At 37.0% G+C, this 18,838-nt stretch overlaps 4 protein-coding genes across 6 annotated transcripts; 3 read left to right on the plus strand and 1 right to left on the minus strand.

Moving 5' to 3' along the window:
- The first annotated feature begins 118 nt into the window (after positions 1 to 118).
- LOC113059123 (glycylpeptide N-tetradecanoyltransferase 2-like) lies at positions 119 to 5,619 on the plus strand. Its single transcript, XM_026227390.1, has 12 exons — positions 119 to 231; positions 1,007 to 1,124; positions 1,204 to 1,348; positions 1,562 to 1,680; positions 1,760 to 1,851; positions 1,977 to 2,093; positions 2,237 to 2,407; positions 2,533 to 2,641; positions 2,782 to 2,952; positions 3,059 to 3,226; positions 3,397 to 3,534; positions 3,950 to 5,619. The coding sequence occupies exons 1-12, from the start codon at positions 119 to 121 to the stop codon at positions 3,968 to 3,970; spliced, it is 1,482 nt and encodes a 493-aa protein (XP_026083175.1). The 3' UTR covers positions 3,971 to 5,619.
- Positions 5,449 to 6,838, minus strand: rpp38 (ribonuclease P/MRP 38 subunit). 3 transcript variants are annotated; one of them, XM_026227391.1, is made up of 2 exons: positions 6,714 to 6,838; positions 5,449 to 6,583 (listed from the first exon to the last, which is right to left on the minus strand). In XM_026227391.1, exon 2 carries the CDS (start codon positions 6,568 to 6,570, stop codon positions 5,740 to 5,742), a length of 831 nt encoding a protein of 276 aa, XP_026083176.1. In that variant the 5' UTR covers positions 6,571 to 6,583; positions 6,714 to 6,838; the 3' UTR covers positions 5,449 to 5,739. The 3 variants fall into 3 exon arrangements, with proteins under 3 accessions (XP_026083176.1, XP_026083177.1, XP_026083178.1); XM_026227392.1 differs by having other exon boundaries at positions 5,449 to 6,586; positions 6,714 to 6,835; XM_026227393.1 differs by having other exon boundaries at positions 5,449 to 6,586; positions 6,698 to 6,827.
- An 814-nt stretch (positions 6,839 to 7,652) lies between these two features.
- LOC113059650 (acyl-CoA-binding domain-containing protein 7) lies at positions 7,653 to 8,975 on the plus strand. The gene is made up of 4 exons (XM_026228191.1): positions 7,653 to 7,776; positions 8,210 to 8,327; positions 8,425 to 8,487; positions 8,666 to 8,975. The coding sequence occupies exons 1-4, from the start codon at positions 7,765 to 7,767 to the stop codon at positions 8,737 to 8,739; spliced, it is 267 nt and encodes an 88-aa protein (XP_026083976.1). The 5' UTR covers positions 7,653 to 7,764; the 3' UTR covers positions 8,740 to 8,975.
- Positions 8,976 to 10,651: 1,676 nt separating this feature from the next.
- LOC113059127 (peroxisomal carnitine O-octanoyltransferase-like) lies at positions 10,652 to 18,763 on the plus strand. Its single transcript, XM_026227398.1, has 16 exons — positions 10,652 to 10,862; positions 11,868 to 11,992; positions 12,119 to 12,300; positions 12,468 to 12,592; positions 12,677 to 12,785; positions 13,503 to 13,596; positions 13,795 to 13,920; positions 14,055 to 14,156; positions 14,813 to 14,896; positions 14,978 to 15,085; positions 15,220 to 15,350; positions 15,423 to 15,546; positions 16,402 to 16,480; positions 16,576 to 16,669; positions 16,768 to 16,887; positions 17,284 to 18,763. The coding sequence occupies exons 1-16, from the start codon at positions 10,748 to 10,750 to the stop codon at positions 17,402 to 17,404; spliced, it is 1,839 nt and encodes a 612-aa protein (XP_026083183.1). The 5' UTR covers positions 10,652 to 10,747; the 3' UTR covers positions 17,405 to 18,763.
- The last annotated feature ends 75 nt before the right edge of the window (positions 18,764 to 18,838 follow it).

Below are 18,838 nucleotides of genomic sequence, written 5' to 3' on the forward strand. Positions count from 1 at the left end.
GGTCTGTATCTCCATTTACAGTCTCGAGGGCTATTAGGGCCAATAATCGGTAGACGGTGCTGTTTTCCGTGGTTTTCATTGAGTGGTTTTGTCGTGAGGATTTGCAGCAGATTCATTCATGATGGCGGAGGACAGCGAGTCCGCGGCCAGCCAGCAGAGCCTCGAGCTGGACGACCAGGACACCTGCGGCATCGACGGAGACAACGAGGAGGAAAACGAGCACATGCAGGGGTGAGCAGGCGCGAAAGAGCTGCTGTTTGCGCGAGGATTAACCGCGGCATCCCGTCGCCGTTTGACTGCTCCAGAGATGTAAACAAGCGGTTAGCTTAGCAACCAGGTAACCAGGAGGAGAAATCGTGTAATTTAAACGAGTCGGCTAATGTAAAACTAGTTATTGGGCTGATGGCTATATAGCGGATTTTAAAACAGCCTAAATAAGTATCGATATTTACTTTATATAGCGTTAGAATCGTAGTTAGCTGCACCTAGCTAGACATTAATGTTCAAGGATTTAAATGAACTCAGCAGTCAGACAAGTCCTCCAGGCTCTTCTGTACTATATTTCAGAACATATTTATTAGTCGGCTTGGTTTTGCAGTCGTTGTTAATATTTCCATGATTACCTGGTTTCATTCGTTTGTCTTCATCTCTGAACAATACAAACACGTTTGATCCTCTTCATGAGCCGAGCGCGCGAGCAGCATTGCAGTCGAGCATCTTTGTCAGCTCGAGGACAGAGGACAATGATTGTCTGTTGTTGTCAGGCAGACTTACATCCCTCAGGAAACCCCATAAATTTGACCTGCTTCCATGCAGAGATTGACACTTGTTTTAATGGTATTTACTTCCTCTGGCAGTCACCCTCCAGGCTATTGTTATACCGTTAGCTGTAATCCACTGACACTTTCACCTGTCACGCTTGCCACTGAATCACATGAACAGGTATGTGCTTTGACAGTAAGGTAACTTATATCTAGTATTTGAACGGTGTTGTGGTTTTGTTAAGGAGTCCTGGGGGTGATCTTGGTGCAAAGAAAAAAAAGAAGAAACAAAAGAGAAAGAAGGAGAAACCAAGCTCAGGAGGAGCCAAGTCTGACTCTGCCTCTGATTCTCAGGAGATAAAGGTTTCTGCTTTGAGTGCTGTTATAAAACAGGTTTTGGTAAAAAGAGAAAGAGGCTGATTTCCCTCTGTTCCTGTCCCAGAACCCTGCCATTCCAATGCAGAAACTGCAGGACATTCAGAGAGCTATGGAGCTCCTGTCCACCTGTCAAGGTCCAGCCAAAAACATAGATGAGGCCACTAAGCACAAGTACCAGTTCTGGGACACTCAACCCGTGCCCAAACTCAGTAAGTCATACGTAAACTCTGCATGTGTTCGATTGCAATATCACAAATGTATGCAACTTGGCACATTCTTGGCAAATCAGTAAGAATCTTACAATGATCCTTAAACAGTGTTGTATTCTTCAAGCCAGTCAACTTATGGTCGATTCAGAAAACACAATGTCAGCATCATGAATGAAAGCACAAGCATACAGAGCTTCCTCTGTTTCTTTGCAGATGAGGTGGTGACATGTCATGGGCCAATAGAGCCGGATAAAGAAAACATCAGACAAGAGCCATATTCCCTCCCACAGGGCTTTATGTGGGACACACTGGACCTCAGCAATGCTGAAGTGGTATGTGCATCTGTGACAAAATGTCTGTACTGTGTTTGCTATTCATTGAAATACAAATATATATTTTTGTCTTTTGTAGCTTAAGGAGTTATACACTTTGCTGAATGAAAATTATGTTGAGGATGATGACAACATGTTTAGATTTGACTATTCTCCTAACTTTCTGAAATGGTAAGTGAGTGATTGATGGTTTGCATTATATTTTGCCCATCTAAGATGATATCTGTTATGTAGTCCATTGCACCGCCTGCAGGGTGAGATATGTGACATTTTATTTTGCCGTCTTTCACTGTTAGGGCCCTACGTCCCCCGGGTTGGCTGTCCCAGTGGCACTGTGGTGTCAGGGTCTCATCCAATAAGAAGCTGGTTGGGTTCATCAGTGCCATTCCTGCTGATATCCATATCTATGACACGTGAGTATGAGGCCACGTCGCCTCAATTCCTCCAACGGAAGCCTGAAACTCTTGAGCTGTTTTTATCAATTCTGTTTGTACATTTTGAGAATTGTTAATTGTTCCAGTCCTTACTAAAGCACTAATTCTCTTTCCATCCAAAGGTTGAAGAGGATGGTGGAGATTAACTTCCTGTGCGTGCATAAAAAATTGCGCTCAAAGCGTGTCGCTCCAGTACTAATCCGAGAGATCACACGGCGGGTCAATTTAGAGGGAATTTTCCAGGCTGTATACACTGCTGGTGTAGTGCTGCCCAAACCCGTTTCTACATGCAGGTACTAAATCTAACTGGATTGCTGCAACACTAAATGATCACTTTGTTAATTACTCTCGTGTGGGTTATTAGATGCTAATTAGAAGATTTTTGGTGAGATTGAACCTGTTATCTGTATTTTTACAGATACTGGCATCGCTCTCTAAACCCCAGGAAGCTTGTGGAGGTTAAGTTTTCCCATCTCAGCAGAAATATGACACTACAACGGACAATGAAGCTCTACAGATTACCTGATGTAAGCCTTTCTGTCACTTCAAAAATAAATATTCCTCAAAGACAAATTAATGTTATTTTGTTCCAAACCCATATGCTTCTTTTTTCTTTTTGGTTCCTTTAAAATGTAATTCTGTGATTCTGTTCTGCATTTTTTATTAGAGCACTCGTACTCCTGGTTTGAGGCCGATGGGAGATGGGGATGTGAAGCAGGTGACAGCATTGCTGCAGAAACACCTGAACAAGTTCCAGCTGCGGCCTGTTATGGGGGAAGAGGAGGTGAAGCACTGGTTCCTACCACAGGAGAACATCATTGACACTTATGTAGTCGAGGTACGCATAGCGACATGCATCTACAAACATGCTGATCTTTGTTTTATTTATTTTTTAATCAAGATTATCTTCATATTCTTATTCACTTATTGTGCTTCCTTGAAAGGGCTCTGGCGGGATGCTAACGGACTTCATCAGTTTCTACACCCTGCCATCCACAGTGATGCATCATCCACTGCACAAAAACCTGAAGGCTGCTTATTCCTTTTACAATGTCCACACAGAGACGCCGCTCATAGACCTGATGAATGACGCTCTCATTCTAGCCAAACAGGTATAACTGGTACAGAGCACATCACAAACACAAATAAGCTTTTTAAACCAAGCCTAATACTAATAATTTGTTGAATAATGGCAAATTTCTATTGATTTATTATGGTCTTCATGTATTGTAATTCATATTCCCTCTTTTCCCTTTTTTGGGGGGATGTTTCGGGAAATCAGAAAGGTTTTGATGTTTTTAATGCGCTGGATCTAATGGACAATAAGACTTTCTTGGAAAAGCTCAAGTTTGGGATTGGCGATGGTAACCTGCAGTATTATCTGTTCAACTGGAAATGCCCTCCCATGGACCCAGAGAAAGTAAGATTCAATTTATTTATTTTTGTATCTTTTATATCCCAGATTTGATGCAAGTTTGATGCGGTCTTCCCACAAAAGCAAATCTATGTATGTCTATGTTTTTTGGTTGTATTGTTTACTTTATTAAATCATTTAAAGCATCAATGGGCTTCAATAGTTAAATGCTTGTTAAAGAAACATTTGCATGGTGTAAAGCAGGGGTGTCCAAACTCTGTCCTGGAGGGCCGGTGTCCTGCAAGTTTAACTCCAACGTACCTCAACACCCCTGCCTGGAAGTTTCTAGTATGACTAGGAAGACCTTGATTAGCTGGTTCAGGCGTTTAATTAGGATTGGATGTTGAACGCATGATGATAATCAGTCATCACCAGATACAATATTAAAGTGTGTTTTAATTCACATCTCCATTCTCCCCAGGTTGGCCTTGTTTTACAGTAACTGGCTGCTTCATGTTGGATGCTGACTGACTGAGAGGTCCATCTCAAATTCTCTGACTTGGATGTAGTCAATTTAAAGAGGAAAAACTGACATCCATTCAAAGTGAATGAGTTATGTTGTGCAGCTCTCTTAGGTCTTGTTCCAGTTACCGACGGGTCTCCCCTCCTTTCTCTTTGTCTTTGACTCTCTCCGAGAATGTGAGAAACATTTATCAAGGTCAAACACATCCACAAGCTGTATACACACACACACACACACACGCATACACGCAGTGCTGTTTATTTTCCTTTAACATGCACTCTGTATCCTCTCACAGAACATGTTTAATCCCATTGTTTTTGTCTTTTTGTTCTGTATTATGAAGGAGTGTTGATACATTTGTGTGAATTAGCAAGCTGTACATTTAATGCCAGTTATTTATTACGTGTTGTGAGGTTTACAACGGAACATGAACGGTGGGTCGAAATCCAAAGTCTTTTCTATGGAGCTGCCTTTAAAGTCATATATACCGCGTGGAGTTCCTGCTGTCTGTGCGAGGGGATGGAGGGGGAGCTTAAATGGTTAAATGTGTGGAAGAATGTAATGCATTTTGAAGCACAACATCAACTTGTTTATAAAAGGGCCAGATTGCTCTGAGGTGCATTTTTAAGAATAATGTGTGTTAGGTTGTTTGTGTCCAAAAGAAACATTTAGAATTTTGAATGTAAATTAATTTACTTTGTTTCATGAAGACATGATTGTCACACACTTATTTTCCCCACCTGTTCGTTCTTTACCATTTAGTGTTTTTAAATTATTATAATTTTAGTGAAGCAATTCTGATATTTAGAATTGTATTTAAGTTACATGTTTCATTTTATTCTTGATTTTCTTTTTTCTTTCAGTATTCTCTGCAGTCAAACTATAAGCTCTTTCAAGCGGTGCATTTGCGATCAGGCCCTGGTAATTTTGCTATACTTAAGCACAAGGAGAGTTAAACAATCGTCTGCATTGTCAGTTTGATATATGCATTTCTCCTAATGCATTTTGTGATGCGGTCAGGAAAGCTTGCTCACTGTTCAGTTACAATCACTGGTGAGGCATAAATAAATGTGAACAACGTTATTATAGCAAAAGCTGATTTTGTGTTAATACGGCTTATCTTGTCATGGTTTGCTTTAATGTATCTGAATCTACTATATGCTTTTAAATAAGCGCACGTCCAGACATGCTTAAAAAGAAAGGTACTCCTCTCAAAGTTCCACATTTCAACCAGTGGTTTCATTCAATAACGTCCAGGGCACTTTTGCGAATGTCAGTTTGCGTACGTTTTTCCTAAGGCTTGGCTTGCTGTATGAAATGAGCATGAAACTTTTTCTTTTTTTTTCAATCTGTATGGTTTAAGAACTAATGGGTTATGGTTAGAACACCCGAAGTACTTGCCTTATTTCAGAGAGGTTGTTTTTTTATGTCAAATTGTGTAGTTTTAAATGATCAGCTTTCTCAAGACAGTATTTTTATTGAAGTCCATTGCAGGTTGGAACTGATGGGAAAAGTACCAGCACCATGTCAAACATGACAGTCCACCCAAATATCTGATTGTCAAAAATATACATCAAGGTATACCAGCATGGATATTTGACTGAATAAAAGCATCCAAAATACAAAACATAATTCATCTCGGTCTTTTTCCTCTTCAAGCCAAACACATTAACCTGAGAAAATATAAATATACTAATCCACATCCGTCCTAACGCACTATATAGTAACCTGCATTAATCGAGCACAGGTTAAACACTTGATAAGCACTTTTGCTTTACTTTCTTTTTGGGTTTTTTGATTTTCGTGGGATTCGGGATGATTTTCTTCACTTTCAGAGGCTGGAGGATTAAAGGCGAAGCGTCAGTTGCTTCATCCGACATTTCTTCTAGTTTTCTCTTCTGCCCCTTTAAAGTGTCGGACAGCTTTTCCTTGTCTTTCGCTGATGAATCCGTCGGAATCCAAGCCACTTTGAGCGGCGGAACCAAGGGTGTGATCTCACGGACCACATCCTCGAACACCTCGGCTCCGCGTTTGAATCCCAGCGCCAGGACGCACTTGAGACCCAGCAGCCCCGCGACACTCTCGCTCAGACTGGGCACCTGACAGGCGGGCACCGACCTCGTTTTACTCAGAGGAATTAAATGGCACGTCATGTGTGCTGGCCTGACCGAGTTACAAACGAGCACCAAACTCAGTTCATTCCTCTCCAGGCCTCTGGTGACCTCGTTGATGCCGACGGCCAGCTGTTTCCTCACGGCTGGGTTGGTCCAGCGCGGCTCAGTGGGCTTAGGAGGGCTCTGTACACTCTCTTCCGGTTCAGGAGCTAGTTTTTGGTCCTCAGTGGGTTTTGATAACTTTTTTCGTGACCTCCTTCTGCTTCCCCACTCGCGAAACCTACTGACACGTTGTTTCTGAAGCCCTACAGCAGATAATTTGTCTTTAAGTGTGTTCAGAATGAAATGTTTGTGTTCTCTTTCCAGTGGACTCCAGTTAATGCTGTACGGGCTATTCAGTGAAGTTTTCACTGGTATAGGCTTCTTTTTTTCTTTCTTCGTTGCTCCTTTCGCTGGGGTAGACATTCTTTCTGGAAACCTACTTTGAAGCAAAATTCAGCATTAATGATTATAATAAGCTCAATTAGGCATGCAACATTGCATTAAAAAAATGTATATAGCTTTTTTTCTGTGAACCAATGCGTATAATTACCAGCAGTTATACAAACCTAATAAAATAATCTGAAATCACTCGTTATAAAGGCTTTAACTTCCAAGTCGTGAGCACATTCCTGCGTGCGCAGCCATGTTGTTTTTGAAGGTCTTTTTCTGTGGTAACACAATCAATCGTTCAAGGTTCTTAAAATACACACTGCCATCTAGTGACTCACACACCACTCACCCAGAGCTCTTCAACTTTTTAGTCATTGGTTAGTTAGAAATAGTTAGAAACTACTTAAGTAAACTGTGTGTTTTTTGTTTCTTGACAAACACTATATATATATATATATATATATATATATATATATATATATATATATATGACTTAATAAAAATAAATGCATAAAAATAATTCCTCTATTATAGATAAGTGGTCCTGAGACTGCTGTTTATTTTAAGACTTCTTTAGCGATGTGATTTTATTTTCCAGCATTCTTGTTTAGTTTTTCTTTGTTTTTCCTAATATTGAAGAGCACTTGTATTATTATTTTTACATTCATTGTTTAGTCTACTGGAAAATTATATATATATATATATATATAGCCTATATATATATATATATATATATATATATATATATATATATATATATATATATACGTAAAGACAAAGAAAGAATATATAATGGGCTGCATTAATAAGCACATCTAACTTTCGGTTTTAAAAAGCTACTTTGTTTGATTTTTTTAATGTTTATTTTATCTAAGTAGAAAATAGAAATAGGTCTACCAATTGTCTGCGGGTGCAGTCTAAAAAAAATCATATAAATGATAAAAAAAAAAAAAAAAGTAATTTATAATAATTTTCCCATTCATATGCTTTATGTATCTCGTGTTACGTAAAACCGCATGTGAACGCTAAAGGCATAGTGCGGGAATTAATTGTTTTCACCATAGAAATGGAATAAGCTTAAGTTCACTGGAGTTCACCCTCGGACGCTCTGTCAGCCAATCAGCGCTCAGCTCCACAGCAGGGCACTGGAACTCCGCTCGGTGTCCGCAGTGCAGCTACGCTACGTTCTAGCTGACGCGCCCAGCCGCACTGTACTCGCCTAAGAAAATGACTTTGAAGGTAAGTTATTTAACTGCAATACTCTCTTTTAATTTCACATTCCTTGCTTTTGTTGAGATGCAGCTAATGCATAAATAACAAACCATTTGGATATTCCTTAAAGTCCAAAACTGATTATAAATTGGAAGGATTTTAAATATTACAAGCTCAGTATTATTATAATACTGCATTATATTTTGACGTATACGCAAACGCAAATTTTATTCTCTGTGTGCTCATGAGCATATTACGCATCCAGAGTCGGCTTCATTATTAAGAATGTGCTTTTTGTGGGGCAAAATGGTCAGGGGCGTAGGCAGCGAACTGGCCTGACGAGCACAGGTCCGCTCTGATGAATAGAATTTATTTTATTTCTTTTGCTGGAAGTGTAGAGCTTGATTATATTGTTATAGGATCACAGGAAAAAAGTAAGTCATGATGTCTATGGCTATAGGCTGAATTTGAGCGATATGCAGAGGATGTAAAGAAAGTGAAGACCAGACCTACAGACCAAGAGCTGCTGGATATGTACGGCCTCTACAAGCAAGCTATCGTTGGGGACATTGATATTGGTAATTGTTAAAGGCCAATATATACTTTTTTAGTAAACTATATGAGCTTGACGCGTAAATATAATAGTTCTAAGTCTGTATGTTCTGTTTTGTGCAGATAAACCTGCAAACACAGAGTTGAAAGGGAAAGCCAAATGGGAGGCATGGAATTCAAGAAAAGGTAAGAAGAAGAATAAAAACTTATAGCTGCTTTTTTCAAGCAGTTAAAATGTATGACATATGCTTTCTCAGTAACCACACGCTGCACTTGTTTGCATTTGTTATGTAAACTGTATTTAGATTTATACTACAGTTATTATACAGACTTGATTCATAGTCCTGACTATTTTCTCCGACAGGTATGTCAAATGAAGATGCCATGAATGCCTACATTTCACTGGCCAGGGAAGCCATTGAGAAGTATGGAATGTGATGGGGGAACATCTCCCTAGTTTTAAGCAGATATCAAAGTTTCATAATGAAAAAGCTGCTAGATTAGTTTGTTCTTCTTATTCTTCTTCTTTTTATGTGATATAGATTAACAGACTAAAAGATAATTAACTTGGCTTCATAGAGATGCCACCTGCTATCTCATTACAAATCAGATGAGACCTAAAGATGTAAGCATATAATTTTGTAATTGAATAAAGCTGTCCAGTATCATGGTAAGGTTTATTTTCTATATCCTCACACAATATTAAATTCTGCATGGCGTTTTCATGTAGGCTATTGCTTCATTAGTATTAGCTGAGTCCTCAGACTTGAGGACCAGTAGCCTAATTGTGCCCTTACACACAAAGAGCTCCTTTGTCCTGTGCTCACTGAAGCATAGTCATCACAACAGCTCTTTGAATCAGATGCAGAATGCAAGACGTGGAAATTTTGCCAAGGCCAAGGCTTGTACGGCGTTGCCAAATCAGGGAAAAATCAGCACTCAGGAACAGATAGTTTACCAGAAAAGTGACGCAAACAGGTGTCATTCATTGTTAAACAGCATTTTAAGATACACATATCAATTTTTGTATTAAATAGTATTTATGTATTTACAAAATTATTTATCACTTATTTTGACTTTTTCATGAAAATCGAAAAAGTGAAACTGAGTTTTCCTAAAAAAAAAAACTTCATAACATTCGTGACTCCTGACATTTCAATGAATGAATGAATCTGTAAATTTGAAAACGTTTTTGAACATAACGATTTTGTTGTAATCCCACCCATTTATTAAAAACTTACAGCGCTTTTTGTGTTAGTGTATTCCATTAATTCATTCATTCGCCACGTTGATCGAGTCAGTGTTGTTGTTTTTGACTTCAGTGAAGTATCAAGACGTTTCTGGTGCTATATTGCTACAGTCTCGTCTCTCTGAAGTTAGTCACTTTCTGTTGATATTAACGTTATGCCATGTCTGTTCATCATGACCAGTTTTTATACGTTTTGAATTTTGTGTTAATGTAAATGTCGGATGAAGTGATTTCAGTCGTTTAATTATGTATTACTGCTTTAAATCCAGAGTGAAACCTCCACTGAAAGTGCACGTCTCTAGAGGAAGTAAACCCAAACAGATTGTGCAGAAGTGTATTTGTAATCTGATATTATATGAATAGACATGCTGCCACTGAACTAATTTAGTTTAGTTGAACACTGACGCAATAAATGTAGCCTAAATGTTAAAACTGCCTATATACCGATTCCATACCATGTATCATGTCATCCTTCATTTTAATGTGTATCTGAGCGATTGTCAGCAGCTCAAATAACTTGGACTTATTATTATAGGCTATTCAGACTGATTTATATTTATATTTATATAAATCAGTCTGAATAGCCTATAATTATATGATGGGGGAATATGATATATGTTCATTTTTGCACGGAGAATATAACTCGATTGAGATTATCCAACTTATTTTTAATTATCATCTATGGGCTGGAAGTACTTTCTTAATTTTAACAACATCACTTTGACGCAATTGAGATTGCAGCGCGTGAAAAAAAGGTGAGCAGTATGTTTAATACAAGTTTGCCATAAACCTTTAATTTAATCCTTCTATACCCCCTTTAGTCATAATTAATTTTTTAAGCTTTGGCTAATTCTAATGCTTACTAACGTGATATGCTGTTTGTATAATTTTCTCGCTGTTTTGAAATGAAATAATGTGATCAGACTATGAAGAATTGTTGTTTAAGTTACGCAATAAGCATCGGGATTTCGTGACAACATCTTCCTTAATTTCATAATAATCAATGAATTGTTGTAAACTGAGATTGGAATATTTAGAAGAGGTATATGTCCTGAATTCTACATAAATAATCCACAACAATGCCGTGCTATGACACGGCACAGTCAGCGGAAGTTCTTTGACGCTACTCTTTGAATCTTCCGCTTTTCAAATGCGGAAGTGTGGTAAAGGATTGGCAGTTGAATCAGTCCAGTAATAATGGATAATCAGGTGTTCGAGTCCAGTGTGGAGCGGACATTTCAGTATCAGAGCAGCCTCCCTCCTCTCCCTGTGCCCGATCTACGCGAGTCACTGGACAAATACCTGCATGCAGGTGAGAGGTCAACACAAGCGCTCGAGCACAAACAGGCATTCTGCTCACGACTTTGTTACATGGGATAAAAATAAAATTAGTTTAAAGAAGAAAAAAAAGAGTTGTTGGTGGCTTTTACACGTAGTTGATGACTGTAAATTAAAGTGCAGACTGCTCTGATTTCGTATTAAATTTTTCATTAGTAAATACTGGCACTGCCAGAGCTGTTTTAGTTTTGTCTTTCTATTAAAACTAATTTAAATTAATTTCTCTCTCTCTCTCTCTCTCTCTCTCCCTCACACACACACACACACAAAGTTTAAGCTGGAGTACTAAAGTTACCTAAACTAAAATAGAAAATTTAATAAATAGGCTAAATAAACCTGCATAGAAATATCATAAAAAAATAACATAAAAAATTACAGTACAATAATAGTAGTATATAAAGTACTATATATATATATATATATATATATATATATATATATATACACACACACACACACACACACACACACACACACACATCAAATAAGACTGATCATAATATATAAAGTTTATGTATTGTGATATAAATATTTTTTTTTTTTACTTCTATGGAACTTTAAATATTACATGTACAAATTGTGGTATTTTATAATATTAACTACCAGAATTTGTACATGTAATATTTTATTATATGTAATAGTTTATTTATCCATGAACATATCATTGTTGATCAGATTTGTGAGTCTCATTTTAAACTAAAATATTTAACTGAATTATTAACTTGATGTGATTGTCACATTGAATGAAATGTTAATATTAAAAAAAAAAAAAAAATTGTAACTTTGTGTTTTGCAAATTCTATTAGGTGTTATTAAATGACTTAATGTTTTAGTTTTTTTTACTTTTTTGAAACTTTTTTTTTTTTCTCAGAAAAGACATTGTTTATTTTATAGGGCAATGAGTAAAAAACATGTGTTCACCTTGTTGAAATAACCTATGTTATTTTATTATTATTATTATTATTTAATTTTTTTCCAGTAAAACCTTTTGCATCTGAGGAAGAGTTTCAAGCCACAGAGGCTATTGTGAAATGCTTTGAGGAGGGCATCGGACAACAGCTACAACAGAAGCTTCTGAGGAGAGCCAAGAGCAGGCGTAACTGGGTAATAGGCTTCTTTTCTTTGCACACCGCTCCATTTCAGCCAGGCTATGGAATCACTTAACTGCCATGTATTTTCGTATGTCGTTTATAGACTTTTTTTTTAAAACTGGCATTTGTTCTTCTTCAGCTTGAAGACTGGTGGCTGGACACAGCGTATCTAGAAGCACGCATCCCCTCTCAGCTGAATGTGAATTTTGGAGGTCCTACACCCTATGTGGAGCACTGCTGGCCTGTACGTGATGGCACACAGCTGGAGAGGACCAGCTTGAATTTGTGGTTCACCCTCCGGTACTGGGACCTTATCCGCACGTAAGTGATTGTTTATGTGAACGAAGAAACAGCCGGTGTAATAAATGTTTTTCAAAAGTATCTAATTTCTGTTTATTTCTGAATATGAATGCATTGTTTTTGTCTGCATTAGCAATGTATTAAGTGTTTAATATGGCTGTTTGTTTGAATTTGCTGAAACTCATTAGGGAGAGGCTTGCCATTCATAAAGCAGGAACTATTCCCTTTGACATGGATCAGTTCCGCATGCTCTACTGCACCTGCAAAGTGCCTGGTGTCAATAAAGACACCATACTCAACTTCTTCAAAACAGGTTAGGCATATGCATGCTTGTTTGTATGCATGAATGTGTACATATGTTCCTTTATGCTGGATGTTTGATCATTGTGTGTTGTAGAGAGCGAAGGACCCTGCCCTTCTCACATGATAGTGATGTGTCGTGGGAGGGTCTTCACATTTGACGCTCTCTGTGATGGCCGTATGCTCACCCCCCCAGAGCTGTTGAGGTATAGTGCCAAGTGTCCTAGTTTTCAATGATTCAGTGGATCGGTTTTATTGATCCAGTGAAATCTATATGTCTTTATTTTGTGTGATTATGCACAATCATTGTTCTTGGCTTTGTTCCGAATGGAATACTAGAATACTACTTCCTGAATACTGCGGCGTATACACTGTATACTGCCTTCCATTATTCCAAACAATATTGTTTGATAAATGCTCCACATACAGTAGTAGCATGCTACATTATGGTGATCAAGTTAAGTGTTCAATTCTTCAAGTGGTGTCCATTCAACATGTCGGAAATGAAAATTGTTAAAGTAAATTTTTCATTTTTATCCAAATGTAATTTTCAAAGTTAATATTGTTTTCAACACTGATAATAAGGAATGTTTCTCGAGTACCAAATCAGCATATTAGAATGATTTCTGGAGGATCATGTGACACCGAATACTGGAGTAATGATGTCTGAAAGCTTTGCCATCGTGTGAATAAATTGCATATGTTATAAAAGAACATGGACATTTTAAATGATTGGAATTTTTCACATTATTACTGTTTTTCTATTTTTGATCAAATAAATGAGCATAAGAGACTACTTTCACAGACATAACTGACCCCAAACTTTTGCATGGTAGTGTATTATTTGTAATGTGCATAGTATGCGTGTTATATACTGCAGCAAAGCAGCATGCTATTCCACGCATGGTCCTTGTTTTCTTTAGGCAGCTCACTTACATTAAAGAATGCTGTGATGGAAAGCCGGAGGGGGATGGAGTGAGCGCTCTCACCACTGAGGAAAGGACACGCTGGGCAAAGGTAAGAGCCACGCCCTCCACGGAAGCACCACAACCAATCACAGTGCAATATGCAAATTAACTCCACCTGACATTCTATAAAGGATGTGAAAGAATTGTGAAAAACCTTCACTAGAGTTTCAACAACAGTTTATAAATCTTTGTTTGAAAGTATACTGAAGTGTTATAATGAGATTTTTTTATGTGTCTGTCTCTTCAGGCTCGGGAGTATCTGATCTCCATTAATCCTGTGAATAAGACCATACTAGAGACTATTCAGAGCTCTTTATTTGTACTCGCCCTGGACGATGCCAAGCCCTATTCCACCCCTGAAAACTACACACAGGTTGAGTACAATACATACACACTTGTGCGAGGACCATCATGAATGTCACTCAATTGCTGTATTTGTTCCATGAAGGACATTAAGTTCCTTTTTCAGCCATTTTGACAAAGATTTCTCTCTCTCTCTTTCGATAGTTGACCCACCTGGCTTTAACTGGTGACCCCACGATCCGCTGGGGCGATAAATCTTACAATCTGATCTGCTTCTCTAATGGGACCTTCGCTTCTAACTGTGATGTAAATAATACAACCATTTATTATTGCAGCATTTTTAGAATCTGTGTATATTTTTACATACATTACTGTTCAAAAATTTGGGATTAATATGATTTCTAAAAAAATTATTCATAGTTTTATTCAGAAAGCATGCAGTCAGTTGGTCAAAAGCGACTTTAACATTGTTACAAAATGTTCTATTTCAAATAAATGCTAAAGTTTTGAACTTTTAGTTCATCAGAGAATCCTGAAAATATGTATCATGCTTTCCAAAAAAAATATTAAGCAACTGGTTTCAATATTTGATGATAATATAAAATGTTTCTTGACAAGCAAATCAGCATATTAGAAAATTTCTGGATTAATGGCTGCTCAAAATTCAGCTTTTGAATTTTTTTCAGATTTAAAATTGTATCAATAATTTAACTGTAATAATGTTTTGAAATCCTTACTCTATTTCTGTATTATATATTTAATTATTCCTGCTGTATTCTGATGCAGTAAATGCAGCCTCAGTGAGCATAAAGAGATTTATTTAAAAAAACATTGAAAAAATCTCATCAACCCCTAAATAGTAATTTTATCACACAGTGTGTAGTGAAATGAAGTATAATTATGTCACACTCAGTGATTATGCATAATTATCATAATTTTCTTTGTATTTGTTTGTTTTAAAGCATTCGCCATATGACGGCATGGTTTTGGTATCTAATGCATATTATGTAGATCAAAATTTGAGGGCCTGTGGTGGAGTGTGGAAGGTAAGACTGTGTCTGTATATATTTGTGTATGTAATTTTATAAGTGTGACAGTGCATGTTGAAATTATACTATGACTCCCAGGGTTCAAAGGTTGTGCGTGAGATGCCCTTGCCGGAGGAGCTGATATTCACCGTGGATGAGCGGGTGAGGAGAGACATCGCCCTGGCTAAAGAACAGTACAGCAAAAGTGTAAGTAACACACATATTGTTAGTAAGTCTTTGCCATGCAAACCCATAATGCATGAATACAAACAGAATACGCTGTGATCAGACGTGGTTTTTAGTAAACATAATTAAAATCACTAAAGCGTCTGTATCTATAGTCTCAGGACCTGCAGGTAGTCACCTATGCCTTCACCTCTTTCGGAAAAGCAGCCATTAAGAAGAGAAGGCTTCACCCTGACACATTCGTACAGCTGGCTCTGCAGTTATCATACTACAGGCTACACGGAAAGTAAGTGTGTCAGAAAACTGCCTGACTGAAGAATCTTGCTAAGTCTGGCATCTTTCTCTCTTTCATTCTCAGGCCTGGTAGTTGTTATGAGACTGCCACAACACGCCGTTTCTTTCATGGCCGCACAGAGACCATGAGGCCCTGCACTGTGGAGGCCCAGCACTGGTGCAGAACCATGCTGAACCCTGCAGCCACTGTGAGTGCCTTGTGTCTAGTAAATAAAGTGTTAGTTCAGCTGTCATTGACTCATCCTCCAAACCTGTATGAACCATCCTCGTCCTTATGATGAAAGAGTATCATAATAAAAGAATCATAAAGTTGTTCATACAGTTTGTGCTCTATATTACAGAAGCGTTGTGGCAAAGATTTTCAGCAAATAACAGGTTAAATTTCAGTCTGGCTGGTGTTTACACAAACTGTCATATGGTTGTATGGTATCTTTGGAATATAGCACACCATTTTTATTCTTTTTTTATTTGTTTGTTTGCTTTGGCTTTGTTTTTTAACGCTTGACACCCCTCATCTCCATTCCTTTGAATTTTTTGGAAAAGAGCAACTTGGACATTTTGCTAAATTTTTCCTTTTATGTTTAATTTGTTTACTCTGGTACATCTGCTAGTTATAATTACATTAAAACAAGTTTCAGAATTCCAGAAGTTTTAAGAGCTGAATGTTCTTTTGGGATCCTACTTTTTTTTTTTTTTTTTAATGTACATTACTCTTCCGGTCATTTATGATTTACTTGCTGATATTTGAAAGTATTTTTACTCAAAATTTCTTCCCCATTAAATATTTTGGAACTTGGAAATCACACTTTTTAAAAATCAGGACACCTCATATATCTAAGTTTTCCAAGAGCATGGGAACCCTGGTTTTCAAAAAAAAAAAAAAAAAAAAAAAGTTATTTAGTGCATTTTTGCTTTTTTTCTCTCTTATTTTAAACAAATTTAAGTCGTTTGAAGTTGGAGCCCCTGACTCCTGGTTTAGAACCACTGCTCTTGACATTTGGTTTGCTTTGATGGCTTTTTTTTGTTGTCTTTTTTTTATACAGACTGAAGAGAAAAGAAAAGCTTTAAATGCAGCCTTCGGAAAACATAACAAGCTGATGGCAGAAGCACAGGATGGAAAAGGTTTGTGTGTCAATAATGTGTGAGTGATAATATTCACACTGCGTAATGAATAATATGAAAGGGACCAATGTTTTAATGATACTTACACATTTCAGGCTTTGACAGACACCTCCTGGGTTTGTACCTGATTGCCAAGGAGGAGGGCCTTCCTGTGCCTGAACTCTACACAGATCCGCTCTATACTAAGAGGTCTGGCCTAACACTTTGCTTCCCATGGTTCATCGCCAGGGTACTGACTTGTATTTATTGCTGTAAAGACAGTTTATATTAACATTTTGTATTTACAGTGGCGGAGGGGGGAATTTTGTGCTTTCCACTAGTCTGGTGGGCTACACCACTGTATTGGGAGCAGTTGCACCCATGGTGCCACATGGATATGGGTTTTTCTACCGCATTCGTGATGACCGGTGGGTTCATATTAGATTATGTAATTAAAATGTTATACATTACAATTTATTTTAGAATTCTATATACACTACCTAGTATGATGTATCACAGGAATAAACATTTTAAAATGTATTTGTAAAAATCTAAAATGTATTTTAATAATAAATTTTAAAATATATTCAAATAGAAAAGTTATTTTAAATGTTAATATTATGTCACAATATTACTGTTTTTACTGTGATTTTTATCAAATAAAATGCAGCCTTATTAAGCATAAGAGAAAAATCTTTTTTTTTTTTAAATGTTATTCTAAATGTTTGACCTGTCATTTCTTCTTTCATTTTATTATCATTAATTCTAATATTAATATTATTTAATACAATTCTGTATCTAATTTATTCTTTTTTCTCATCCAGAATTGTTGCGTCCTGCACTGCTTGGAAGTCCAGCCCAGAGACAGATGCTGAAGCTCTGTTTCAGAACCTCTGCACCTCTTTACATGACATCATGCACATCACTACCCAGTCCCAGCTGTAAAGCAGAGCATTCTGGGAAGTATACCTAGTCTAACCTCAGTGCTTTAGTTATGCGAGAAAGTTGCCAGACATTAAGATACATTTATTTTTAGAAATAATCTAGTGCAGCAGGTGCTTTAAACTCACGTGCCTTCAGTTAGTCATCTCTGAATCATTTCAGTCAGGAAATCATATGCTATGCTTCCATAGTGGCACGTGAGCAGTAAACAGCCATCAAGTGTGGAAGTCTATCTTGATCTGTTATTCACCTCCTTACACACATACACTGTGGATATACTATTAATGCACAAATCAATGCAACAGTGCAAGTATAATTCAGATATATATAATTTATCTTTATTTACCGAATTTGAAGATTTTATTATCATGTGGCTTTTCAAACTTTTTCAAAGGCTTATTGCACTAAAGCCAAATGTTTTTGCACCAATAGAATATTAATGAATATTTTTATATTGTAAATATAAATGCTTATGTAAAAATGTTTTACCGTTTGTTACCAATTAAAGGTATAATATGCACTACATTCCTAGTTATTGGGAAACACTGAAAAACTGTTCCTGAAAGTTGTAATTTTGATTGGTTCAGATATTACAGTCTGCTTCCTTCATCACAGGACCTTAAACATTTTCCACCTGTTAGTTTGAATAGTGTCATACTCATACATGCATGTACATTTGAATGTGAGTTGCCCACAGATTTACTAAGAATACAAGTTGGCTTGTTGCCATTACCTTCAAAAGATATTATAAACATTGCCACCAAATATTCATTTAGTGTGAATAATCCATGTATTTGTGTACAAATTTCACTTGTCCAGCTTGTTCTACTGATAATATTTTACAGTAACTGAAGTGAATACAGCTCTCAAATCGAAATCTTACAAGTAGTAATCTATAAGGTAATAAAGCTCCTAGAGTTTAGAGATATTTGCTCAGTGTAGAGGGTGTGCAATTTCTCACTGTCTTTAATGCAAATTAACCTGTCCCTAAAAGATGTAAACTCTCCACATCTAGGCCTTGATCAATGCAAATCCCCAATGTTAGTTCCTGTCTCCATTTGGGGGATGTTTGCCTTGGTCTGAGAACTTAAGGAAATGTTTCAAGAAGATCAGCACGATTTCGAAGCCAGATGAGCCCGTATAAGATATAAGTCTTCCCTTTCATGATTTATGCTTGATTTTTCCAATCATTTTGTCCACTTAAAAGCAACTCTTTCTTACGATCATCAACTGCAAGCTCACGTTCAGATCTGCCTCCAGTCAACAACTGATGCCACATCTATTTATTTCATTGTGTATTTAAATGTAATCTGTAAGTGCAAAAAAATAAAAATAAAATAAACTTCACATTTTGAAATCTTGAAGTCTAGTTACAACTTTTATGACAACGTAGAATAAGAAATAAAATGAGGCTAATGAAAAATGCAATATTTATTC

Source organism: Carassius auratus, chromosome 41 (assembly GCF_003368295.1).
Source record: "Carassius auratus strain Wakin chromosome 41, ASM336829v1, whole genome shotgun sequence".
NCBI lineage: Eukaryota > Metazoa > Chordata > Actinopteri > Cypriniformes > Cyprinidae > Carassius > Carassius auratus.